General features: G+C 43.3%; 2 protein-coding genes across 2 annotated transcripts in view; one reads left to right on the top strand and one right to left on the bottom strand.

Annotated features, from left to right (window-relative positions):
* The window catches only part of NUFIP2 (nuclear FMR1 interacting protein 2), a 30,931-nt gene extending 17,934 nt beyond the window's left edge, over positions 1-12,997 (top strand). Inside the window, exons 3-4 of the mRNA XM_045773160.2 lie at positions 1,765-1,797; positions 4,434-12,997. Coding sequence (XP_045629116.1) covers positions 1,765-1,797; positions 4,434-4,486 — 86 coding nt within the window. The 3' untranslated portion in view covers positions 4,487-12,997. The remainder of the gene's footprint in view (positions 1-1,764; positions 1,798-4,433) is intronic.
* Positions 12,998-14,031: 1,034 nt separating this feature from the next.
* On the bottom strand, positions 14,032-19,914 carry CRYBA1 (crystallin beta A1). The gene is made up of 6 exons (XM_045773440.2): positions 19,884-19,914; positions 18,479-18,543; positions 17,048-17,166; positions 15,729-15,870; positions 14,844-14,986; positions 14,032-14,179 (listed from the first exon to the last, which is right to left on the bottom strand). The coding sequence occupies exons 1-6, from the start codon at positions 19,912-19,914 to the stop codon at positions 14,032-14,034; spliced, it is 648 nt and encodes a 215-aa protein (XP_045629396.2).
* Positions 19,915-26,050: the final 6,136 nt, after the last annotated feature.

Genomic DNA, 26,050 nt, shown 5'->3' with positions numbered 1-26,050 from the left:
TTCTTTTTAAAATTTTATTTATTTGAGAGAGCACATGGGGGGGGCGGAGAGGGAGAGGGAGAAGCAGACTCCCCGCTGAGCATGGAGCCCAATGGGGGACTTGATCCCAGGACCCTGAGATCATGACCTGAGCCCAAGACAGGTGCTTAACCGACTGAACCACCCAGGCGCCACTGTCCAGTGATTTAAAGCCCATAGCATCCATCTATGCTCTTGCACCAAGTGACAGCTAGTGTATTATTTCCCAGTCTTTGTTTAATCAGGCATTTATTGTGATACCTTGAATGCAATTTTACTTAGAATTACTTTAGTTTGAATAATTAACCTGTTGTTCCAAATATCCAATTCTGACAAATTTTCGAAACTTAGAAGTTTTTTAGGAATGAATTTGGTGGGGGATAGAGGGGAGCAGGGAGAGTATGATCTACCATTCTCTTCCTCCAACTATAAACATGAAAAAGTAATAATTTGAGATTTTTACACTTTTAGCCTGGGGAGAGATTATGTTGTACCTTAACTATAACCCATGTCCAGATATATCCTATCTTAATGAGCTCCAGTTGTATTTTTCTTTAACTATAATTGACTGCTGATAAATTATGTGGAATACAGTTACACAAAATCCAATTATACAGACCTTTTTGTCTTCTCAAAATGGCAGTTGTATGGCCATGGAAAGAGCACTTATTCTCAGTCATAGTTATAGTTCATTCCTGTTACTGTGTGGTCTTTGTGTTTACATTGTAACCCTAGTAAAGTATTTCCTTTCAAGGTATTGTAGTTCCTATTTTCCTGTTCTTTGGTTCTTGTGGTATAGTAGTCATCTATTGTCTTATTCATCAGACCTTCAAATAAGCCCTCTGTGAAGCTTTCTGGAATGCTTCCAGATAGAATTTTTCTTGCCTTTTCCCTGTACTGTCACTATAGTTTCGTCATGTACATATTTTCTTCACCGTAAGTTATCAAAGTAAGCACATTGTGATCACATTTCAGTAGAATTGGAACAAATGAGGATTGTGTTTACTAATAAATGGGTATGGATTGGCATTTTGACTTATGGGTTAAAAATAAGCGTAGGTGTGGTTTGAGTTAAGTAAAATTTTAGTAAGGCATTTTAAGCATAGTGCTTAATCAAATTTGAATGCTTCATTCAGAAGACTTGAGTACCACAGTGGCTTATGGTGGGTTGCCAAAAAATACTTCATTTTTTTTTTTAATAACAATGAGCTTCTACAAGAAATACCATTTTATCTACAGCATGCTTAAGCATATCTTTGCTATTTGTATAGATAGAATTGCTCTCTTGGTAGTTTGATTTCAGATGATAATTCACTTTTTTTTTTTTTAAAGATTTTATTTATTTGACAGAAAGAGAGCACAAATAGGGGGAGCAACAGGCAGAGGGAGAGAGAGAAGCAGGCTTCCCGCTGAGCAGAGAGCCCGATGCGGGGCTTGATCCCAGGACCCTGGGATCATGACCTGAGCTGAAGGCAGACACTTAACCGACTGAGGCACCTAGGCGCCCCAATAATTCACTTCCTATAATCAACTTAAGGCAGTCTGAAAGACACTTCTTGAGAATTCCAAGAAAATAAGAGTGTTTTTGTCTAAGGTTCAGTAGAACTGTGCTATTTCAATTTCAACCCTACCTCCAGCCCAGCAATAACCAGTCTAAGTTTTTTAGGTTTAAAGTGAAAAGCATAGCTTTAAATTTTGCTCTATAAAACTTAGTGTATAAAATAATCTTTTTTTTTTTCTTTGCAGAAATGGAATCTGTTTGGAATTTGCAGAAGCAAGGTAAGAATGGTTAGGTTACCTAAAATGTTAGTGCTAGTGACTAATTCGTGTATGTTATGTTCGGGTGAAATAACGTAGTGACCCACCAAGTGTACAGGCTTTATATTGAATTATTTAATAACTGCGGTTAAAAGACATTGGCTGCTGTACCAGGATTGCTGAACATGGGGTAACACTGTAAATGAAAAGAGTATATGAAAATACTCTTCACCTGCTAGGTGAAGAACATGAATATTTTCCCCCTCTGATTATGAAAGTAAGACAGAACATAAGTATTTTTAATCTAGGAAACCAACATGAATAAGTGTTTCCACTTACAGCCAGTCTTTATCTGTATTTGTGTGGTAGACAAGTGGTAGCCTAAGAACTGAAATTCATAGTTCAGGAAAATATTAGCTGTTTAGAAGCCTTATTTGGGCTGTATATTCTCTGAAATAATGGTTAAAAATCTAAAGAATAGCAGATTAGCTTCCTTCACAAACCACATGTATAAGATGTGAATAGCAGGAAGGCAAAGGGACTGAATAGTCCGCATCTGGATTGTTTGGAATTTTCAAAAAATTTAAATTGGTTATCCTAATTATTGTGTGCTTTTCCAAATATATTAAAATGTGGTAGCTGTGGAATACCTGAAATAAAGTAAATTTCAGTCTGGAGAACTAGTCATAATAGATTTGGGCTTTTATAACCCCGTAACTGAATTGCATCCCATTTCCCACCCACTTTGCTAGCTAATGTAAGTCAGAGAGGTCACTGTGTAAGCTAGAAAGCGGCAAGATTAAATGTAGGTTTCCCTGGGGGCGCCTAGCTGGCTCAGTTGGAAGGGCCGTGGGACTCTTGACCTCAGGGTTGTGAATTAGAGCCCTACATTGGGTGTAGAGATTACTTGAAAAATAATATCTTTTAAAAAATGTAGATTTCCCTGATTGCCCCGCATTGCTCTTCCTTCCATCTCTCTCTTGTACTTAGGCCAGGTCTTACTTGTCTAACACAGCTGTGGCCTGAAGATAACTAGCAAGCTAAATTATTTTGAGTTGCTTTCTGTGTGCCTTCTTATTCAAAGGCAAACAAAAAAAAAAAGGTAGACCAGAAAATATACTCTGCAAAAGTAGACCTCCTGTATTTACTGTAAAATGGCTATTTAACTATTAAGAACTAGCATTATCTTCATGGCAGTTTGCTAGAGGATGGCTGTTACAGTCCTAGAAAGGATATTATATTATCTCTGCACTAAATTGGGCTGACTGTTAGGCTCAGGTGAACTTGAGATCTTTAATATTATTTTTAGGCCTTTATACGTTTCCATTAGGTGACAAGTTTTATTGGTTTTCTCTTTTTTATTAAAAGCATCTGTACTTTTAATAAAAGTTCTTAAACGATAGGTGGAAATGGCATGTAATGAAATTACTGCCTCTCCAGAAGAGGGTAGCATACAGCTAAATAATTGGAATTTAGAATACCACCTGAATCTTAGATTATGCACATTCCTGAGAATAAAGACTGGTGGTGCTATGGGAAATTTGGAGGAAGGAAGAAATAAGTCATGATTAGGTCTGAACTGATAGTTTTGCCAAACTTAACCAAAAGTTTTTGGTGCTAGATGTGCCTTGAACAGTTCCTTAGTAGACAGTCCATGTAGATTAAAGTAAATTTTACCTTGATTTTACTGAGAACAAAAATAAATCCAAATGTTATTTTAGTATTGGATTATTGCCGATTTAAGCTTTTATAATTGGGAGAAACACATAAACCCTTGTTAGCTGAACTCAGCCCCTCTCTGATCTGTAGGAGTTGAAGCCCTTGCTGGCTAGAGGACACTGTTGCTGAAAATCCTTTGAGATGCCAAACTATTAGGTTGTGGAAAAGTAGATCATATATGTGTGAATACGAAGAAGTGGTCTTTATGTATGTATGTATTTTAGAGGGGGAGGGGAAGGGGCAGAGGGAAAGAATCTTTTTTTTTTTTCTTTTTAAGGTTTTATTTATTTATTAGAGAGCACAAGCTGGGAGTAGAGGGAGAGGGAGAAGCAGGCTCCTGCTGAACAGGGAGCCTGTTGCAGGCCTCGATCCCAGGACCCTGGAATCATGACCTGAGCCAAAGGCAGACTTTTAACCAACTGAGCCAGCCAGGCGCCCCGAGAGAGAGAATCTTTAGATTTTATTTTTTTATTTATTTGACAGAGACAGCCAGCGAGAGAGGGAACACAAGCAGGGGGAGTGGGAGAGGAAGAAGCAGGCTCCTAGCGGAGGAGCCTGATGTGGGGCTCGATCCCAGAACGCCGGGATCACGCCCTGAGCCGAAGGCAGACGCCCAACGACTGTGCCACCCAGGTGCCCCGGAGAGAGAGAATCTTAAGCAGGCTCAATGCTTAAGCAGACACCCAGCACAGAGCCCAGTGGGGAGCCCAAAGCGGGGCTCGTTCTTAACCCTGAAGTCATGACCTGAGCCAAAATTGAGTCGGACGCTTAACTGAGCAACCCAGGAGCCCCAAAGAAGTGGTCTTTAGATTGTGTTTTCATAAAAAAGGCAGATGAAGTGATGATGGTTATTTAGGATTTGTTATTGGAATGTTGGCCTTTTGGCATTCCAGACCTTATTTTTTATTTATGTATTTGTTTTTTAACCTTCTCTCCAGATCCCAAAAGGATAATCACTTACAATGAAGCCATGGATAGTCCAGATCAATGAAGGACCAGACTGCCTATTTGTAACCTTTCTGCAGCATTAGAGCCACCGTTCATGGGGGACACAAGGCTTTTATGCTCCTAGAACTTCAACGCAGCAGAGGAACCATAAGTAGAATCACAGGATAATATATACAAATATATATATATACATATATATATATAGTTATTTAAAAAAAAAAAGGCAACTGAAAGTAATTAGACTTCTTAAGGAATCAAATTTATTTCAAGAGACTACACATGGTTATTTAATCTCCGGTACTGAATAGTTTTTTTTTTCTTTTTTCTTTTGTTAGTTTTTGTTTTTAAGTGTGAATGCAAGTGATTAATGAATACAGACTTATTAACAAGCGTGGTTCTAAAGTTCCTGCTGTCATCAACTTGGGCAACAAATGACCCACTGGAAAGGCAAATCCACTTAAAAGATCTCTGTATCTTGTTCTGTGACTAAAGTGATACACTAATCACGGGGAACCCAGAATGATTCACCATTTTCCCCCACTCCTCCCTTAATCTTTGGTTATACTTTGAGCCCTGCGAGAATGCTGGATAAATGCCTTGAAGTTTGCAGGGGTGTATTTTTTTTAGCGAATATGATTTGCATGTCTTGCCAGGAGTTAAGCAGCCTCTGTGGGATGTTGGGGAAATATTTTCTTTCTTTTCCTTTTATTTTTTGTGGGGTGGGAATAGGGGAGGGCATTGAAGTTCTATAATTCTGGAATAGTTGGTGGTACATAGTTCACTTGGCTTTGGTTACATATTGGACTTCAACAAGTGAAGAATCCATGAGTGTCATTTAAAGAAAAGTTACAGAACAAACAATTGGCTTTAGATATATAATACGGAAAAATATTCCTTTGCCCATGTTTTAATGTAATTATATAAGTGGGAGCAAAAATATATTCTGCTTTTCAACTGTAGGTGCTCCAGACTTGCTCTCTGTCACTAACACTAAATGTGCTGTTTTCCTTGTTTTTCATTGAACATCTAAAGAGAAACTTCTGTACCTTTCTGTAAATTCTCTTTTAATTTCTCAGAAATATCTAAAAGGGGAAGAAAAATTTCCATGAAAACTATAAAACTTTTCATGTTTTTAGCCAGTGAGGAGGTAATAAACCCTGCCTATAGAAGGTGTGTTTTCATGCAAACTATACGTCTGAGCTTGTTAGCTTCTAATTATATCTTAATAAATATATTTTATTACTAGAGCAAAATGGGTTTTTTAAGGAAAATAATGTGAAATTCTGGAAATTTTCTTTTGGGCAGAGAAGAGCATTAGCCCTGTCTTATCATCACATTGCCATCCTGTTGCACTGCAGCTTGTATATAGCATGCTAAAATAAGTTTTTGTGTGTGTGCAGAAACTAAGGGTCCAATTTAAGATTGGGTGATGTTAGTGGCATAAAAACAAGTTCTCTGGCCTGACATAGCATCACATCTCTCTCTCTCTCACACACACACACACACACACACACACACACACACACAGCAGAAATTAGTATATCCATGTATGTCAAATACAGGTTAAGATAGCAGGGCATTTATATAGAGAGGTGTAGTCTTCTAATAAAAGTAGACTGGATCCCCTGGGGTGTTTGGGGAAGAAGGTACCTACTTTTGCTCAAACCCTTTGCTTAAGAAATGTCCAGTTTTGAGAGACTGTAGTATGGATGAGTTTTCTTGTTTTGTTGATTATTTGAGACTTTTAACAAGTAGTTTGTGGAAGAAGCTGTTGGACTCAACATAGAGTAGAGAAAATATCTTTAGTCTGGATTTCTGCCCTGCTTAGATTTTAAAAGTATAAGCATGGATTGCCAATTCCACTTGATGTAAACAAAACTTTTTATACATAATATATATATATATATAATAACTTATTGTATCAGTCCAGGTTCAGAAACTTGTGGTAGGCCAGTTCCAGATAGTTTCATTTCACCTGTAAACTGTATCACTTTTACTGATATTGTAATTTTCAAATGTATAATATGTTTACAGATGTGCCCTGCATTTAGTCCGCCTTGTTCCTATTTTGATTTTTGTTGAGTCTCCTGCCTGCTTGCCAAAAGCTAGGATGCTTCAGGCCCATGTACAATTGAAAGCAGAGGCATCCTTGAGCTTTAAAGCATTGAACAAACTGGAAAATGCAACATACCACATACTGAAGTGAAAGAAGTCTGTGTTTTTGTGTTTTTTTTTAAATAAAAATTTTCAAAAAGTTAAAAAAAAGATATAAGGTTGATTAAAGGACAAAAAAGGCTCCAGTTTGTTTTATAGGTTTTAAAGTTCTGCTGTGTGTTCAATTGCCTTGTGTAACCACTTGTCGCCTTAGGGCCAGATTCCCCCTGCACGCCCCTTTTTTTAAACGTCCATTTTGCTTGCCTGGAATTTAAAAGCTCTTCTGTCTCACAACTCACAAGAAACTTTCTGGGTTTGTGACATAGAGGTTGAATGAATATATATTTAAAAAGGAAAAAAAACCCACAACAGCCCCCATCTGAATTGGGCTTTCTAATTTAGAAGCAACACTTTAAAAAATATCTTTAGAAATCTCTTGTTGCTTTCCTACTTCCCTTCCATAGCCCTCAGGCCTCCGTGTTTAGAGAAGCCAAAAAGAGAATGTATCCCTTACCTGTTTGTCCAAAGGTTTTTGAGAGTCTCACTTCTAAATGAAACAATGCAACATTTCACCTTGATTTTCTCCACTGAAATTTCCTTGATTATATGGTTAGAGGTATATAGTTAGGAATGTCTCTTTCTGGGAACCCTACTGCCCCATCATATTAATTGTCAGTATTTTTGGGCATTGGGTTAATGGACTTAATTGCCTAGGTACAAGCAGGACTTTGGGACAAATCTCCTTTGTGCTGTTTGGTAACACTTAACTCTACTTGTCGCAATCTTTCTCCTTAGGTCCTCACACAATTCCTTACAGAGCACTTATTAAAAAAAAATCTTAAGAGTTGATCTGTTTTCTGATTATTTTTGTGTAAGCTTCTAAACAAACTTCAGCTGTGATTAATTTAGCACATTTGAATAACATTAATGTGTTATTGTTTGGTATAAAGAATTTTCCTTCAACTCAGAGTATTAGTACTGTAGCATAAACCAAATACAGTCTAGAGGGGATTTTTAACATCCCTCCATTATAAAGACTGAAAAAGGAGTGTGTGTGTGTGTGTGTGTGTGTGTGTGTGTGTGTGTATGTGTGTGTAGTGTATGTATGTGTGAGGGACAGAGGGAGATAGTAAAAAATTAGTAAATGAATGTGTGTAAGACATTATATTAGTATTCAGAGAATGAACTTGTATTTATTTTGTGCCATTTGTTTTCATTACACAGAATAAAAGTCAGGTGGTTTTAATCCTTAAAAGGGTAGTATTTGAAAAATGGCACTAAGAATGAAATCGTGACCTATTTTTTTAATAGCTATGAAGATACTAATTATGGGTGAGGATTTCTTTTTTAATCTGTCTTGATTGTAGGCTTCTGTGTCACATACCACTCTTCTTGTAGATGTCTTGAATAATTCCCCTTCCCCACAAAAGACAGGGTGTATTTATCTTTCTCTTTATTCACCCCCACTTTGCTGAACTGAAGTTAATTGCATAGCCTTTCCTCTGACTTCTTAGTAATGAACTATCACAAAGTATATTTACAGCATCTGTAGTTAGCCCTGCCTCCTCCTTTCTGGGAGGAGATAGACAATAATTAGGAATTTGTTGATGCCAGTTTGTTTTTTCTTGGAATAAATGGCTAGAGAAGGTATCTCCATTTTAGAATTTTGCTGTTCTCCTTAGTTATCTGCTTACCTAGTCCTTGAGAATCTGCAAAAACTTTATAAAGGAAAAAAAGTGCTGCATTGGTTTTTCAAATAACAGTTTCTAGGGAAAATATGGCAAACCTCAGTTACGAGCATTGTCCGCAATACAAAACGTGTTTCTTCACAAAACATTACATAGCAGCGGTAGTTTCGTGCTCGGTTTTTAGTCTTGTTGCTAACCCAGTTGGAGGCATCTAATGGTTTATCTTCTGAAAACTTTCAAACCCAAAAAGCCGTTCAGTGTGAAATTTTATGTCCTACCCAATGGCCACAGGCAAGGAAAACTGGAAGAGGACTTTGATTTTAAATTGTAAATAAAGAGGGAGTCATTCTGTCAAGGCTTTTTTCAGAAAAATAGGTACAAAAGTCCCATTTCCAAGGATTAGGAGTATAGTTAGGCCACTGGGCCATATCCTCGACACATGATCCTTACATACCTATGCTAACTGCAAAATAGGCTGTAGTAGGACAGGTACATATTATGGACAGTTTTTCTAATCGGGTCTGTTACGACGATGTACTAGTTGAGTTAGATTCTGTTTGGGCAGTGTCCTTTGATAATCCTACCTGTAACTGAACTGCTGCATTTTGAAAGAGGTTAGGATTTGCTCCTCTTCCTCCCCAAAGTATTGATACTTGTTTAAAGAGGGGAGTCAGAGGACAAAACTAGAGGTATGTGTAATAGCTGCTCTAAGTTTGCAGATGCATAGGTTATCATCAGTCCTTAATACTGATATTATTTTTGTTAATGTGATTAATCAACAGAGCACCAGGATTATTTTATGGTGAGAAAGATGGGCTTATGCTTTGAGTATCTTAAAATGTTCTTTTTAAATATACTTAAATCTTTTCAGATGCATGAGAGCCAGAACCACCCTGGGTTGGTTTAAAGAATGATAAATCATTGGCTCCCCTCAAGTGCACTGCTTTACTGAGTTTTAAATTTCACACTGTTTTGCTACTCAATAAGAATAAGTAGAATTTTAAGTTGTCTGCGTAATAGAAACACCTGGTGAAGCATGAATGGTATGTTGCTTTTGCATTTCTGGGAGTGTCAAATAGCAGTTATGGGCAAGAACCTATGGAACAGCCATCCTCACATGTGTTGGGATTGCTGATTCAGACTTCCCTATTTATCCATAGAATTTTGCTTATGTCCAGAGTTCTAAAGCCATTTTCTAATACTGCAGTATCCCTTTTCTACAGCCTTACTAAAATAGCTACAAACATACTCCAATGCAGTATCCCTTTTCTACAGCCTTATTAAAATAGCTACAAACATTTTCCAGTTCAGTTTCACTTTTGTTGTATATCAAAGTTTAACTCTATAAACCAAGAATCCAACTTGAGGTAAATTATATAGCTTTCCATATACCCTTTTTTCCTCAGGTGCTAAACAAAGGCTCCAAAAAATGGATACTGCTTTAGTAATGTCTTTTATTCTTAGTTTATTTCTTTTGCTAGATGTAAAGATTTGGTGTTAAAAATGGTTTTACTATGTAAATATGAATGAATGCCTTCAGTTAGCCCCTGTTTGTCTATTTTTAGTCTGTTTCATTTATCCTCTATAGAGGATCCTTTCATAATCTTGAATACATTTCATTAGGAGTTGTTGCATTTTAGAGTGAAAATACAACTGTTTTCTGTCTTGGATTAATCCTGCTGCTGCTATGAGAAACTGAAAATCAAGAATGTGATGCACTTTTTACATTACTATATACCATACCTTTATAAGTTGCTTTGAATACCTTTCCTGTAGCACAGCCACTAACAAAAGTGAATGAACTAAAAAATTTTCTTCAGGAGGAAATTAGTACAAATAAACTTTATGGTATTGGCCTATGATGGGCAATACCTTAGGAAAATAAAAATTGTTAGTATTATGTTTTTTGGCCTTAAAAATGTCTTCTACTACTGAAAATCTTTTAAATCTTAGATTTCTCTTATTCCCTCTCTGCCTCGAAAAGAGGATTTGGGAAGAATGGTTTCAAGGAAGTATCATTGGTTTGTTGCTGATTTATCTTTTAGAAAGAAAACAATCGTCTATATAAGCTGGGGACTGTTTCGTTTGTATACAGGAGAAATAATGCTATCCAGAGCCAATCCAATTTAGTGTAATCAAATCAAAACTATTCTGCTTCTCTAGAATATTTTTACTTAGCAAAGATAAACTTTAGTAGGAATGCTACTTGACGAGAGGAAGTCATTTCTCAAGCACATACCCAAACTTGAAGGAGACTGAACCCAAAATAATGGAGGAGAAAACACCAAATGGGGTGGAGGAATATGAGAAAGATATGTGGTCCAAAGCTATCTGGTTATATTTTGATGTTGCCAATATTGCCAAGCCAAAATTTTAATTTGCTTATTTAATATGTTTGTTGGCCAGAGATCTATTTTTATATCAATGTGCCTTGCATGTATATTTAAAAAGTTTGGAAAGGCCATGTAGTAATGCCTGAGATAGTTGATGGTTCTTACCACCTCACTAATTTTTATGCAGTATGAAATGCTCATTCTATCGCCCAACTGGTGCTCTCTGTTTAAAGTTATAGATCTTGTCACAAACTGGAACTATTTTATAAACCGGGGAAGTGATTTAATTTACTTTTTTTGTTGTTTCTTTTTTGTTCTTAATCTGTTAGTGGCTGTTCTGTAGTGGGAAATAGTAAAAGGGTTTTTCACTCCCTGTCCCTACCCCCTCAGCACCTTCTTCAAGTAATGTGATGACACCATTTCTTGTGTGCTTTGAAAAAAGTTTCAGCTTGCTGTCTCCTTTAGTGTTATAAAAAAGTGTTATAAAAAGCATTGTTTGCGAAATCTAGGGAGATAACGGAGCCCACTTTAATTTGGGATTCTGTGTGAGCTATGATCCAAGTTACTGGCTCTTTCCAACTTAAACATTTTTATTGTTAAAAGCACCTTGGCTTAGAAAATTTTAAGTATTTATGTCTGCAACAATTGTCTCAAAATAATGAACTGTGCAATTCTTGTCATTAAAAAAAAAAAAAAAAAAAGATCTGAACTCTCCCTAATGTGACTTGTTAGTTTCTCTGTATTTCCTGCCAGTGTAAATGTGAAAAGCTTTGCTTGCATTACGTTTTAGAAATGCATTTTGCACACTCGAATTTTGCTGAAGCTCCATGAAAAGGTTAGATCTAAGTAGATGAATAAAGCTATGCACATGTTTTGAAAGTTTAATTTGTGTGTCATTACCAAAAGTGACCTATCCTTATTACTTTGCTGTTCCTAGCTTTACCATCTTTAGAAACATGGCTCAAAGTAATAGTTCTGGGCTAGCTCATCAGTAGAACTAGAAGAGAGGAGAACTGGCACCTATTTTAATAAACTTCAGTTTAAATGAGAGCTGGACTTGTATCTACTAAAGGGCTTTTCTTGAAACAGGGCAGTTTTATCAGCTTTACAAACTTTTGGATGCTCTTACTTCCTCGTGGAAACTTTGGTTTATTTGATCAAATAGTAATGGGAGGTAACTCAAATATGAGGGAAGGACCTTTGCCACATGGAATTCTGTGACAATTCTGTGTCTTAAGCCTGATTTAAAGGTAGGATAACATTTTTCCCTTTATTGCTTTAGCATATGTTTGGTTTTACTGAATGAATGACTTGTGATTAGAATCATTCAGCTGTTTAAAGATCAAAGCACAGGTTGTTTTAAAGATAATGTGTATCTTTTAAAAACTGCCCAAGCCGATTAGAATAAAGTTTAGAAACTGGGCGAATTTGGTTAAATTGCTGCAGTCTGCATGTACTAAATAGCTTTACTTCACATGTATGTGTACTTTAAACGGTTGTGTAGATGTACTGGCCAGGTTTGTCAGATCTTTTAAAAGATTATTTTGTAATCTCCTTAGAACTTTCATAGAGAGGCTAAATAAGTTTAAGTAGAAGATAATATTAATGGTATTTTCCCCATGCTCCTCGATGTAAAAGAAATACTTCTGATTTGTAAGTTTTTTCCTGTGTTTAGAAGAGGGTTACTTCCCTATCATCAAGTGTGCTCTTGATGTATGTTGTTGACTTAGAAAACAGCAAAACCCTTCCTTCTGAAAGTGACAGTCAAACACTAAGTCTAGTAGTCAAGATGGGAAAGGCAGCCCATCACGCTTGGCCTTCAGAGGCAGAGATGCAGGAGTGTCGCATCATCTTAGACGGCTGTGGCTACCCCGCAGCGTCTGTCAGGAGTTCGCTCGTGTTCAGTCTCAGAACATGTCGAAGGAGCAGAGAACGCTCTGTCTTGTGTACATCAGCACGTAGGAGCCGAGTTACCTCTTCTTGATCTGTGGGAAAGGATAATTAGTGGACTGCCAATTATGTTGGGCGATGTTTCTCCTTCCCTCCCCCAATTAAAAGAAATTTTTTTCAGTGTTTGTTTTGCCCAGTCAAAAAGGCCTTTTTTAGATAAAAGAACAGTGGCCAGAAATTTACCCTTTTGCTAATTGCTTAGGTATCTGCCATAGCTGTTTCTGATGTCATGGATTCTGAGGAAGTGTCAGTTACATGATCTTCCTTTATTGATGTCTTACTCCATGTTCAGTGTTTTAAAAAATATAAATTACACTCTACATCCATACCCAGATTTACTTATTTTATCAGAAAAAAAAACCTTGAGAAATTTGTAGATCAAATTAAGAGACAATAAGTGTACATTGTTGAATAAAAAATTTTAAAGTTTCTGAGGCGTTTGTGTTATCTTTTGTGTGCCTTTTTTAAAAATCTGAAAACTAAGATTGTGACATTGATAATGATATTTTTTTCAAAGGGTCAAATGTACAAATTAAGTCTTAAATGTGCCATGGTCATTTGTCATAAGACATCATACAGGTTATCAAAGAGCTTAGAATTGGCATATTTATGTGCAAATGAGCTGTGAGAATAGCTATCCTACCTTTTTGCATGCCCGTTGAGCTTTATGTTTTTCCAATTGAAATAAGCCAAAACTGAGCTAAGCAATTAAGCAACTAGAATAAGTTGCCAAGATTCTGGATTTATTTGTAATTTTATGTAGAAATCCATGGCAATGCATATTTGAGAAACTTCCTAAGTTTGTGTAGCATTGATTTGTCACAATTTGAAAAAAATCAATGCTAATATCAACATATTAGAGTAGGGAATGAGGGGAAGAGATGTAAAAACATTGACCAAAACTGTGTCTGCCACTATATAGACTGATAAATTTCATATGCTTTTATGTTCTTTGAGTTAGGGAATAATTGTCCTTGGCCTGGTGAGTGACCTGCAAGGATGCAAAAGGGAATTTGGGGTTTTATTGAAGTTCGTCTTTAAAAATTCTCAGCCCCGTAGGTGTGATTTATAGAAGAGTATGGTGGGATGCTTGGGTGGCTCAGTTGGTTAAGCATTCGACTCTTGGCTCAGGGCATGGTCTTGCTCACAGTCGTGAGTTCAAGCCCCATGTTGGCCTCCACTAGTGGCGCCGTTAAGCATCTGTTTCTGCTCAGGTTGTAATCTCAGGGCCCTGATCTCAGTTTTGAGATGCTCCGCACTCACTGAGTCTGCTTGTTTCTCTTTCCTTCTGCCCCTCCCCCACTGAATGCACACTCTCAAATCTTTGAAAAAAAAAAAAAGTATGGTAGCTAATTCAGTCTACACAGTTTTTTTTTTTAATGACATTTATTGTGGATTTCAGCAGCTAACATAAAACTCATTCTAGATTGCTTAGCAAGGTTTCTCTTGGAGCTTCTAATCCGCTACTGTTGGATACGGCGAATTGATTGAATCTGGGAAGTCTGGGCGTGAGAACCCCACTCTCTCCAGTGTTTATAGTCTCCTCCATGATGGTCACATTCCAAGATATATTGATAACCACGGTATCCAGGATACTGGTAGCAGACCCAGCTAGAAAATCCAAAGCACATTTGATTATTAAACTAGTTAGGAACGTGGTCATTACCCTAAAACCCGAGCCTCTTTCCTCAGCACCATTGGTACAGAATGCCTTTAGGCTTAGGAAATAACAGCCGTCCTAATTGTGCCAGGCACTGTTTGTGAGCATAATACGGCTACGCTAGTTGAAAATTAACCTTGATCATGAAAAAAATGTAAAAGAGGGCTCCTGGGTGGCTCAGTCGGTTAAGCGTCTGACTCGATTTTAGCTCAGGTCATGATCTCGGGGTTGCGAGATGGAGCAATGTGCTCAGTGGGGAATCTGCTTCTCTCCCTCTCCCTCTGCCCTTCCCCCTGCTTATGCGCATGCGTGCGCTCACTCTCGAAAAAAAAGGTGAAAGAGTAGTCAACATAATTCCTTACAAAAATATTTGAGAGGGGAAAAACTGACCTTAAGTTGGTACCAACTTAAGCTGGTAAAACTGATAGTAGGTAAAACTGATAGTTGGTACCAGCAGCTTGAAATTTGAAAATTAATAACTAGAATGTGCCAGCCAAAACAATATACTAATGTGTGAAATCTGGTAAGATGTAACCATTGATGGATTAGTATTCACAAGATCTACATTTGCAAGAGTTACTTTGAAATGTGCCCCAACATTGTTTTTGCACTTACGCCCCACATTGTATCTTCATGGAACCAACTTCGTTGTTGAGCCAACCCATGGCTTGCAAGGAGGGGTAGTCATCACAGATCTCCCACTGGCGTCCGATGAAGTTTTCCTTCTCAAAGATGGTAATCTTAGACTCCTTATGATTCTGTAATCCAGAAATTTAAAAAAATCGTTTGGTACCAGTGGTAAAGGCTGTTGTCTTAATTCTTTGATGATCATATTTTTCAAATTCAAGACACTTGTGGTTTACAGAAGGAGGTACATGATCATTGATTGTAAAAATATTTCAGGCAATACGGAGGGAAGAATTAATCCTGTCCAATCCAACGTAGTACCATAACATTTAAAATGTACAAATAACTGATGTAATACTACGGGGCAACAAAAGATGGAGGAAGAAAATATAAGAGCAGGAAAAAATACTTGCAACACACAGCCAACCAAGGGATTAATATTCACTAATGTGAGAAAAGATCACAGAAATTAATAGAAAAAGTAAGCCCGTGTGTGTATGTGTTGTGTGTACGGTGTTGGAAAGAACCTAAAGTCCAGTAGGGGGTATGAATACTACACAAGCATTAAGGCAGAGACTAACCTGTATGAAGTACAAAAACTAGCTCTCACTAGTTACCCTACTGCACTTTTGAAGACCTGGGCTCTTGAGTATCCACTTCCTGCCACTCTTTTAGCTTAATGAAAATACCTTTTAGTAGGAAAAAACCAAATGGCAGATTTAGAAACAGAGGGACCAGTGTTGTTCTTTTCTCTTTTTTTACTTTTATCCTTCCTGCTGCATTTCAGCATAACTGATGAGAAGTGTCAGTCCATATGCACCCTCTCTTGCCCCATCCCCCCCATGCACAGAAGTGAAAAATTCAGAGACTCACAGCTGAACAGATGGGGCGGAAGGACATGAGGCGCTCAATGTGGTAAGCATTACTCCCGCTCCAGGCGTCCCAGCGAGGGTATTCTCCTCTCTCCAGGATAAACTGTTGCCCACAGAAGCTGGTATGCTCATAACCAATCCAGCTGCCGAAGACAAGCAGTGGTGTTCGTGGCGCTCAGGGCCTCCGTGGCCTCAGGGAGAAGGCATCTTTCGTTTTAGATGTTAAAAGTCCGGTAAAATATCAAGCCAATTCCAATGGAGCCATGTCACAAGAGGTGGGGAGTGGGCTGGCAGCTACATTAATAGGTTTGTAAATGTAATATTTGTTTTGGGATTATCCGCTGAAAGGGTCTGCTTCACTGACCTAAGTAACGTGTATGAGCAAAGTCAGTCTAAAATTATATCTCCTTTCTCTCCAAGTTACCTTATTCTCTACTTGGAGCTCCAGGTTCAGCCAAACCTATTGGCTTCTTCCTAAGGAAGCCAGTTTCCCGTTTCCTTTTAACTTTGTGGGTTCTTGCTCCCACTGTCACATACCTACCGATTCCTTATTTATTAAAACACCTCACATCAACTTTTCACAGCCAAGTCTCAATTACCGATGACACCTCAAAGTATTTTACTCCCTTTAAAAGGTTAGCTCAATTTGGTGGCCTGCAACTTTTGGAAGCCTCTCCCTGTGCAAAGCCCGTTTTGCTTAGGCCGAAAGAGAGTCCTTTCCTTGTGTTTTCAGGCTGATGATAAAGGCCTCAACTATCCTGCCAAAGAGTCAGAAAACAAAGCGAGAGTCTAACTTGTGAAAGAAATGAATCATCGACAAGAAACTCCTCGAAGAAAGACTAACTGGGACCTAATATGGCTCTTACGTCCTGGGGTTGAGTTTCTTTTTACACAGAGAAATGAGGGAGTTAGCTGGAAAGAGGTTGCAGCTGGATGGTTTCCTCTATTTTCTGCAGGCAACACAAACTAAAGGGTCCTGTGGCTATTCTGAGAGAACCCTAGGTAGTGGCCTGCGGGCTCTAGAGGCACAGATCTGATCACTGGCACTGCCCCTCCCCATGGTCTACATTTCTTTAATGCTGCCCCCCGGCGCCCAAAGCCAGTACCAAGCCACTAGGAATCTCATGTTCCTTCTAGCTTTGAGTTACTGATTTACACATGTAGTGATTTCTTCTGAGATTACATCCATATGGAGGCCTCTCTCCCAGAACGGAGTAGACTCTGGGGGGACATCTTCCTTCCCTGATCCCCACCTTTATGGCCCATGTCTACAGAGACCACAGATAAGGGCCCTGAGGTTCTGCTGAGGTCCGTACTCACGCGCCACATTCCACCTTGAGAGACCGGACATTATCGAAACTGCGCTCAGAGACATTCGGGCAGGAGCTGGTGAACTCCATCCTCTTGCCCTGGAAATTCTCCTGGTCATAGATGGTTATCTGAATGGAATTGAATGGGCAAACAGAGTTAGAACGTGGTACATCAGGAAGAAAGAGGCCCAGGTCAAGAGCTTAACTTTTGTCTGACCCTGTGTTTTCCATCATTAGCTGCAGCCCAGGATGTCTGGTAGGGTGGCTTCCAGTATAGACAGGATAGGAAGGGGCTTGGATTAATACCACTGGTTGGTGGTGTTTACATGCCCAGGCTAGGGATGAAGTGTGGGGATGGGTTTATGATAGGAATGGTTTGCCTGGAGCAGTACCTGGCCCAGTGGACAGATCAAGGACTCGTGGACTCCGATTCCACCATACTTTCTGCGTAAGTGTGGCCCAGAGGCAAGGACTCTGGGACTCCCAGGCCTTCCTGTCGATTATTTCTTACCTTCTCCAGCCACACTCACTACAGAAACGCATGGTGTAAAGGGAGAATAGTGATAAACCCCTTTCATACCTTGAACTAGAACTTGGCTCTTGAACCTGGCTAGAGGACAATCTCCCAAAGCTGTGAACTGTCCTCAGAGTTGACGCAGTGAAGACGGTAGGGGTGTTGGAAACAGTGAAAAGCTGAGGATCAGCCGCTTCCGGCCTCAGGTCGGGAGTCAGGATCTGGTTTGGGATCTGGTGGCAAATCTGTCTTCATTTCCGGGCCCCCAGTTTCTCCACGGCGGCATATTCCACTCTGGGCTGCTCTATTTTTTTTAATTCTTTTTTTTTTAATTTTATTTTCAAGTAATCTCTACACCTGGCGTGGGGCTCGAACCCACAACCCCGAGATCAAGGGCTGCATGTTCTACCGACTGAGCCGGCCAGGTGCCCTGGGGCTGCTCTGTTTCAAGATGATTTTCAGGGGCACCTGGGTGGCTCAGTCGGTTAAGCGGCTGCCTTTGGCTCAAATCATGATCCCAGGGTCCTGGATCAAGTCCTGCATCGGGCTCCCTGCTCAGCGGGGAGTCTGCTGCTCCCTCTGCCTCTCCCCGTGCTTGTGTTCTCTCTCTCTCTCTCAAACAAATAAAATCTTTTTTTTAAAAAAGATGAATTTAGCAGTGCGGAGGAGAGGTGACCTAGAAAACTAGGTGTCATCTTCCACCCATCGTGGGCTTCCAGGGTCCTCCTTCCGTCGGAATGGGGCATTCTGCAAGATCCTTCCTGAGACAGCATCTGGATGTTGGGTCGCCCCTTCCCCTCAAACCGGTATATTGTCGGTCGGCCACTGTCCCATGGAAGAGCACAGCCCCGGGGCCGCTCTGGGGTGGCATCTCACACCCTGCGCCGTGGGACCGCTCAGTAATCCTTGTGATGGGGGTGAGCTTACCTTCCATGGCCCCACGGACCCCAGCATGGGGCTGGGTTGAGCCATCTTGGTGGGTGGAAGGGTTTCTGGAAGACAAGACACCCATCAGTGACACGGCCTCTGCGTGAAGGATGAGGTGACAGCACAGGCGGGAGGATAGGGGACTTGAAGTCCAGGAGGTAGACTTTGCCTGGGGTCCCGGCTGCGCCTCTCACTAGCTGAGCCTCCGTGTTTCCTGCTGGCACCTTCCACGCGTGGCGTTTGGGGGCACTGAAGCAGCAATGCAGGTAAGCTGCCGCCCAGGCCGCGTGACCTCTTGATTTGTGCGGCCCTTGCCCTCTTGCCGGCCTCCAGGTACCCCCTCTGGGTGGCAGCACTGCCTCCGTCTGGCCTACCCCAGTATCAAGCCCTGGGCGACCACCCCGTCCCTGCGCAGCGGGGGTCCCCTCCCACCCTGCTCAGTCACAGCCTGACACCCCCGCCGCCGTGAGCTCGCGGCCACGCGCTCCCAGAGAGCCGGGCTGCTTCTCGTTCACGTTCCCTGTCCCCAGCGCTCGTCAGAGCACTCGTCTGTCTCTCTGTCGAAGGTGTCCTGGGTAAACCCGTCAGTGGCGTGGCCTAGGTCTCCTAACTTACGGATTCGGAGCCGTGCTGGGCCCAAGTCCTGGCCGTTCGGGGCCGAGGGGGAGGAGGGGTGGCATTGAAAAAGTCTTACTGAAGGAGAGTGAGCAAGACAAGGGGGGGGATCATAGCTAGCAATGGCTCACTCTATGCCAGACCCCGTTCCAGATGCTTGGTGTGCGTTAATACATCGAATCTTTGCACCAAGCCTATGAGGGAAGTGCTGTCATTCTCTCCATTTTACAGGTGAGAATACTGAGGCTCACAGAGGTTGGGTAGACAGAAAAGAAGGTAGCAAGAGTAAAGGAAGCAAGGATAGGAGGGAGGGAAGGAGGGAAGAAGACAGGCAGTTTTCGTGGCTCAACACAGCCATCGGTCGCCCTTCTTCCTGGCTCGTACCCGGCCCAGGGGCTGATGCACATGGAAACTGTGATATAGCCTTCTGTTCTGCCCCTCTGACTGAGCATTTCCCAGCTCCTGCCCCCCGGACCTTCTCCCTATGCCCGGGAGCCTGCTCATTTCTTGGAGCCCCACGTACCCTCCCAGCCCTGATGGCGACGCCGGGCTCAGTGCCATGTAAATGACTCCTCTTGGGGTGGCGAGAGAAGGCTGCCTCCCCCCCGGAGTTCCCTACTCTTCTCCAGCCAGGCCAGGAGGCTCGGAGCACAAGGCAGAAGCCCGGGCCCCATCCTGGGGGGGGGGGGGTGTGCGTGTGTGCATGTGTGTGTGTGTGTGTGTGTGTGTGTGTGTGTGTGTGTAGGGGAAGGAGTGGAATGGCCAGGGCGCCCTGCAGGGCCTTACTCACCCAGCTCCTGCTGCACGGTCTGGGTCTCCATCTGCTGCCACTTCCTCTGTGGCCCTGCTCTTTATAGCCCTGCGGCGGAGGGCCTCTGGCCCTGTCAGCACTCTGCCTTCCCTCGGCTTTTGTCTCCCCTGATCCCCAGAGCTTTGGTGGCTCAGCCTGCTGGGCAGGCACCCCTCAGGCTTTTGTTTAAACTGGGGAAACAGAAATCCAAAGAGGCGCGGCTGCTGTGGGCAAGGCTGGCGGCTGCAGACCTCGGAGGCTGTGGTCTTGATCTCAGCCGCAAGGTGAGGACGGGTCCCCGTGTGAGTGCGGGTCCCCTGCCCTTCTCCAAGTTCCTTGCGCTGCCCTGGGACCTTCCTCGGACCCCACGTCCTGGCCAACACATCAAAATGCACCTCAATTCCCACCCACGTTATACATTTTTTTTTGTGAAAAAATGTGAAAGGACTATAGACATCCTGAACTTTATTAGCCCCCCCCAAAAAGAAAAGGTTCACTGTGTTCTCAGGAATCTTTATTATACTATATTTATATAGAAATCTGATGAATCGCAGACCTGTGCCCCTGAAACAAATAATACATGATATGTTAATTAATTGAATTTAAATTTTAAAAAATCTGTAAGAGTTTAATTCAATGGTGCTTGACAAGTGGACACGAATCTCTCTGTAGCTATTGTAGTAAATGTTCTAATTAATTCTGCAGTTTTATTTTAAAATTTGCGGGCCAGTGAATCTTTGGGGGTTAACTGTACGGTTTCAGGAACTTGGAAATCTCACAGGCCCAAGGTATTCTGCCTCTAGCACCCTAAAGGCTACGATGATTTCTCCCTGGAGGTTCAGCACATCTGGGGACAGGAGTGTAGGGGAATCATGGGCTTCCCCAGGAGCCCTGGGGGGAGGACGTGCTGCTCAGTCATCACAGCTGCTATGAGAAGCAGGGGTGAGGAGGGCCCTGAGGTGGGCAAACATGGGTTCAGATCCCAGCTCTCCTGGCTGGGTGATTCTGGGCAAGTCACTCAGCCTCTCTCAACCCTGCAAAAGGAGATCATATCTACCTGACACATTACAGGTTCATTATTGCTTATTACCCTCCTCTCTTTCTGGTGACAGATACTATAGAAAATTCCATAGCAGCTTGGAGAGAGGAAGAAACTTCTCCCAGTAGAGTTCTCCCAATCCCTCTCTGCCATTCGGGTCCAGCCTGTGACTCAAGATTTGTCGGAGCCCCCTTTTTGTAGAACCAAAACCCGGGCGGCGAGTTCTGATATAGATACAATTATTTGCAGATTTGGGCCGAACATTCCAAACATATAGGTCTGATGCTGAGCACAACGTGCCACCCTGCATGTTTCTGCTGCTTATTAATTGGTGACGTCTGGATCAATGGCCGGCAAGGGACAGAGTTGCCTTGGGGATCATGGCAGGCTCTGGCCGGCTGGTGGCCGAGCAAGGGCTTAAGGGACCAGCTGTCGTGGCTGTTGGTTCTTCCTCACCTTTCCTTCTCTTCCCGCACAGAATTGGGGTCTTAGGAAAACACCTACCTCGTCGTTCGTTACTCGTTCGTTCCCTGCCCCCTGGACTGGCAATGTGCTCTCGTGGCACCCTGCACTTCTCCCACGATCGCATTGGTGACACTGCAGAGAATACTTCAGAAACTAGAAATACTGGGCTCCAAGGAGGGCCACTGAGGCACCGGGGGCTCAGGTAGAGGACAAAATGTTTCACGGTGTGTTTGTCTGTACTTTTTGAGTTTTGAACAACGTGAACACAATTGCTATCAAAATCACTCAAGCTATTTTTGAAAAGAAAAAAGCCGAATTGCTGAATTATCAGCCTCTTCTACTAGACCTCACGCTCCGGGAAGGCAGGGACTGCCTGTCTCGTTTGTCATTACATCTTCCGTTCTGGGCATGACTCCTAGCTCGGTAGATATGTTTTGAGTGAATGGACGGATACATGAATGACACCCTCTGATGACGTTTAGTACCTCCGGGGGCACAGAGGTAACCGTGAGATAGTCCTTTACCCTGGTGACAGCTGACCTGCTTGGGTTGTGTTTCTGCTTTGTACACTCTCAGCATCTTCCTTTGGGAGCTTTACACCCCATTTAAGTGTTAGTACAACCAAGACTGATCACGCCAATTAATTAATTAATTATTTAAGATTTTATTTATTTATTTGAGACAGAGAGAGAGAGCACAAGGAAGGGCAGAAGGAGAAGCAGACTCGCCACTGAGCAGGGAGCCTGACGTGGGACTTGATCCCAGGACCCCGGGATCATGACCTGAGCTGAAGGCAGACGCCCAACTGACTGAGCCACCCAGGCGCCCTGATTGAGCCAGTTTATACTTTTTACAGAAAAGTGGCTCTTATGTTTGATCAAAAAGCCCCAGCACACACACACTTTGTGTGTGTAGGGGGTGGGGCGGGAGTCAGGGTTATTGTGCGAACAATTCACAAATATCCGTCCAATGTTGCTGGAGTCAAGAGCAGCCCAGCCTGTCCTCCTGCTGCTTTCCTCAGTGACCTGAGGCCTGAGGAGGCTGGAGAAGGATTACCAGATCTCCAACTAACCGTTATGCTTTCCGAATATCACCTCCATATGATTTGTAACCAAGTTCTAGAGGATTCTCCCTCTGACGTTGTCTGGAACTGTTGCTTCCTCTGCCCTGCAGTGGTTACAGCCTGGGGGCTTCAGCCCCCTCCACCGTCTCGTTCCAGGAAAGTCGGGCAGAGCCACTCCGGGAGTGGAAATGAGGGGAGCAACCAGCTTGCAATTCCTTCTCCCAAGCGGGGTGTGGGTCTCTCCTGTTCACCCTTAATAGCAACGCCAACAGCGCCCGGAGCCTTTACTGTGGTCATGACAGGACCTCGTCTACCCTCACAGCAGCCGCACGGAGTTGATCATTATAATATGCACTTTACCTACGAGTTGGCTGAGCTTCTGAGGGGCCACGTCCTGGCCCAGGGAACCCAGCCGCGACTTGGACACACGTCTGTCTGACTCGAAACACCATTGTCCTTCTCTGGGCAGCCCTGCGTCTCTGGCGTCGGGTAGGGTGACAGCGCCTGCCCGACTCGCTGCCGTCGGACGGAGGGACAGGACGGCTTGAGGGCAGCGCCAGGTACTCGGAGCTCAGCAAACGGCAGCTGTGTTATCGATTGTCCCAAATCAGATGCCGTCTGCTGCCAGATTCTCTCGGAGACAAGTGCGAGCAGGCCGCAAAGATCTTAGAAAAACGGATCAGAAGAATGTTTTCTTTTGGGGCGCCTGGGTGGCACAGCGGTTAAGCGTCTGCCTTCGGCTCAGGGCGTGATCCCGGCGTTATGGGATCGAGCCCCACATCAGGCTCCTCCGCTATGAGCCTGCTTCTTCCTCTCCCACTCCCCCAGCTTGTGTTCCCTCTCTCGCTGGCTGTCTCTATTTCTGTCGAATAAATAAATAAAATCTTAAAAAAAAAAAAAAAGAAGAAGAAGAATGTTTTCTTTGAATTTGGAAAAGACCACGTTCATTCAGGTTTTTTCCCCCATGTTTTTGTTTATATGGGTTTTGTTGTTGTTGTTGTTGTTGTGTGGGTTTATGTGGTTTCAGCAGTACATTCTGTCACGTTCTCTGCCGGCCCTGATCTACTGGCGACGTGGGCTGTGAACCGTGTTCTCAGCCTACCTACTCATTGCAGGACGCAGCGGGGGGCAACTGGCTGTCCAGCGGGATGGGCCGTTGATTGGGAGGCGATGAAGGCCCTTCAGGGGAACGAGACAGCCCTCCAAGTGCCACCTGGTCCCTTTAAGCTTCGGGCCCCTCAAGATTAGGGCCGCAGGCCATGCACGGAAGAAGCGCAGTAGAATCTTACAGACGGCTCTGACCGCTGGCCTTGCCTCTGGGTCCAGGGAGCCTCACAGGATGAGGCCCAGTGCAGGAGGGGTGAGGTCATGGGGCCAGGGCCGCCCCTGGACTCAGCACTTTGTGGCAAGAGCATAATGGGGCTGACCAGGCGGCTGAGCAGCACTTCTGTTGTTCGGGAATAAGCAGGATGGGTACAAAGCAAAGGGCTCAGTCAGCGTTCAGCCAGCACCTACCTCCCCCACAAGGGGCTGCTTCTGGGGGACCCGTTCTGCCCTAGCCCTAGTGGGAGAGCCAGGGCCTGGCTGGGCCCGAGAAGGCGCAAGCGCTGGGAGAGAATGTGGGGGGCATCCAGAGCCTCCCATTCTTTCTGAGCACTTGCTCTGGGCATCCATTCCTCCGCGCCCAGGAGCAAAGGACCCCCACCTGCTGGGGAAGCCGTTGTCCTGAGGGCCAGCGTCCCTCGCTGCGTAGCTGGCTCGAGGGCATTTCAGTTCGGTCTCGCTGAATTTCGTGTTGCTGTGGCTGAAGTCCTGTCCTCTCAGCTGAAACCCCACAAAACTTAGAAAACAGGTACAAGGACGGGTCTTATCCTCACGGGGGGCGCCCAGCCCACCCTGTTCCCCACGGCCCAGCAGCCCAACCCGGGCTCATAAGAGAGGCCAGAGTTAGCAAATCAAAATAGAGGACACCCATTTAAATATGAATTCCAGATAAACAGTATTTATTTATTTTTTAGATTTTATTTATTTATTTGACACAGAGAGAGAGACAGCCAGCGAGAGAGGGAACACAGGCAGGGGGAGTGGGAGAGGAAGAAGCAGGCTCCCAGCGGAGGAGCCTGATGTGGGGCTCGATCCCAGAACCCTGGGATCATGCCCTGAGCCGAAGGCAGACGCTTAACGACTGAGCCACCCAGGTGCCCCTGAAATTCAAATTTAACCCGATGTCCTGCCCTTTCTCTGCCAATCCTAGTCTCCCTCCGTCTTTGTCTGGAACATTCTGTGATACCCCTCTGCCTCTCTGCTTCTCCTCCATCCTCTGGAGAAGTCAGTGCAAAAAGATACCGTCTTCAGGAAGCCTTCCCTCGCATACCCGGGCCCACGTCCCATAACAAAGAGGAGAATGGAAGAGAATATGTTTTCTTTTTAAAAAATTTTTAAAGATTTTATTTATTTGGCAGAGAGAGAGAGCACAAGCAGGGGGAGGGGTAGAGGAGAAGCAGACTCCCTACTGAGCAGAGAGCCCAACATGGGGCTGGATCCCAGGATCCTGGGATCATGACCTGGGCCAAGGCAGATGCTTAACCGACTGAGCCACCCAGGCGCCCCGAGAATATGTTTTTAAGTGTTTTCCCAAATGCTATCTTATATAATCTTCCCAAATAACTATGTGAGATACGCTTAACGAACTCTTCTTACAGCAGGATAAACAAGACTCAGAGAGGTCATGTTCCTTACCCAAGGTCACGTAGCTAGGAAGTGGCAGAGCCAAATTTCAAACTCGGTTCTCTTTGGCGCCAAAATCTATATTCTTTACCATGTTGCTTTCGGAGTCCCTTGCCTTTCAGTCGCTTGAACAAGCGTGGCTCCGGGGAATAGCCATAGAAGCAACTTTATTTTCACCTGCTCTGCTCCTGTACTCAGTGGCTCTAGTTTCTCTCCCTTGTCTCGGATGGAATCTTGGGCAGTGTCCTGAGTTTTCTGGTCACTTTTGGGTCATAAAAACTTGGAGGTTGACTTCCAATCACAAAAGACAGCCACGATTCTCAATTAGAGCATTCAGTCCACCGTCGTAACCCAAACTTCAATCTCCTTTCAAAGGTGTGTCTTCCCCCTGCCGCCCTAGCTAGGACCTGCTTTAGACAGAAAGCCTGCAACCAGGGAACACACATGCTTTTTTCCTTCTTCCCCTTACTCACTGGTTTCTGATCCTCCCAGGGCTGGAGGGAATGGGAGAGGAAGGAGAGCAGAACCTTTCTCCCTTGATGGTCCTGTGGTAAGATGCTTCACACTCCGTACCTGGTAACTCTTCCAAGCTGCATGTTTTATGGGCGCTGAGGGGTTCTTGGGAGAGCTCCCACCTGCAGTAGCCTTGACCTTGGTCTAGTCATCTCCACTAGGGCCCTAGACCCACTCTGACGAGGACCCATCAATCCTCCGGGACGTCTGTTGGACTAAACCTACTCCAGACCCATCCCAGTTCCTTCTGAGGCACGACCCTCCTTCAATTTATGGAAAACCCTCGCGTGTCCTTTGCCAGGGCAAATTCTTTCCCTCGTCCCTCAGCAGTTGTCCAGCTCAACGTCTAACCTTTGGATT

Source organism: Ursus americanus, chromosome 23, assembly GCF_024610735.1.
Source record: "Ursus americanus isolate L20-20 chromosome 23, mUrsAme1.1.p, whole genome shotgun sequence".
NCBI lineage: Eukaryota > Metazoa > Chordata > Mammalia > Carnivora > Ursidae > Ursus > Ursus americanus.
Note: the sequence above shows the minus strand (reverse complement) of the source record. Positions and strands in the feature narration are given on the sequence as shown.

What these genes read in the sequence shown, in the direction of transcription:
- CRYBA1 (XM_045773440.2), bottom strand. Translation starts at nt 19,914, where the DNA reads ATGGAGACCCAGACCGTGCAGCAGGAGCTGG. An exon ending in GACCGTGCAGCAGGAGCTGG is followed by an intron (nt 18,544 to 19,883) that starts GTGAGTAAGGCC and finishes CTTGTCTTCCAG; the next exon opens with AAACCCTTCCACCCACCAAG. An exon ending in CTCAAGGTGGAATGTGGCGC is followed by an intron (nt 15,871 to 17,047) that starts GTGAGTACGGAC and finishes TGTCTTCGGCAG; the next exon opens with CTGGATTGGTTATGAGCATA.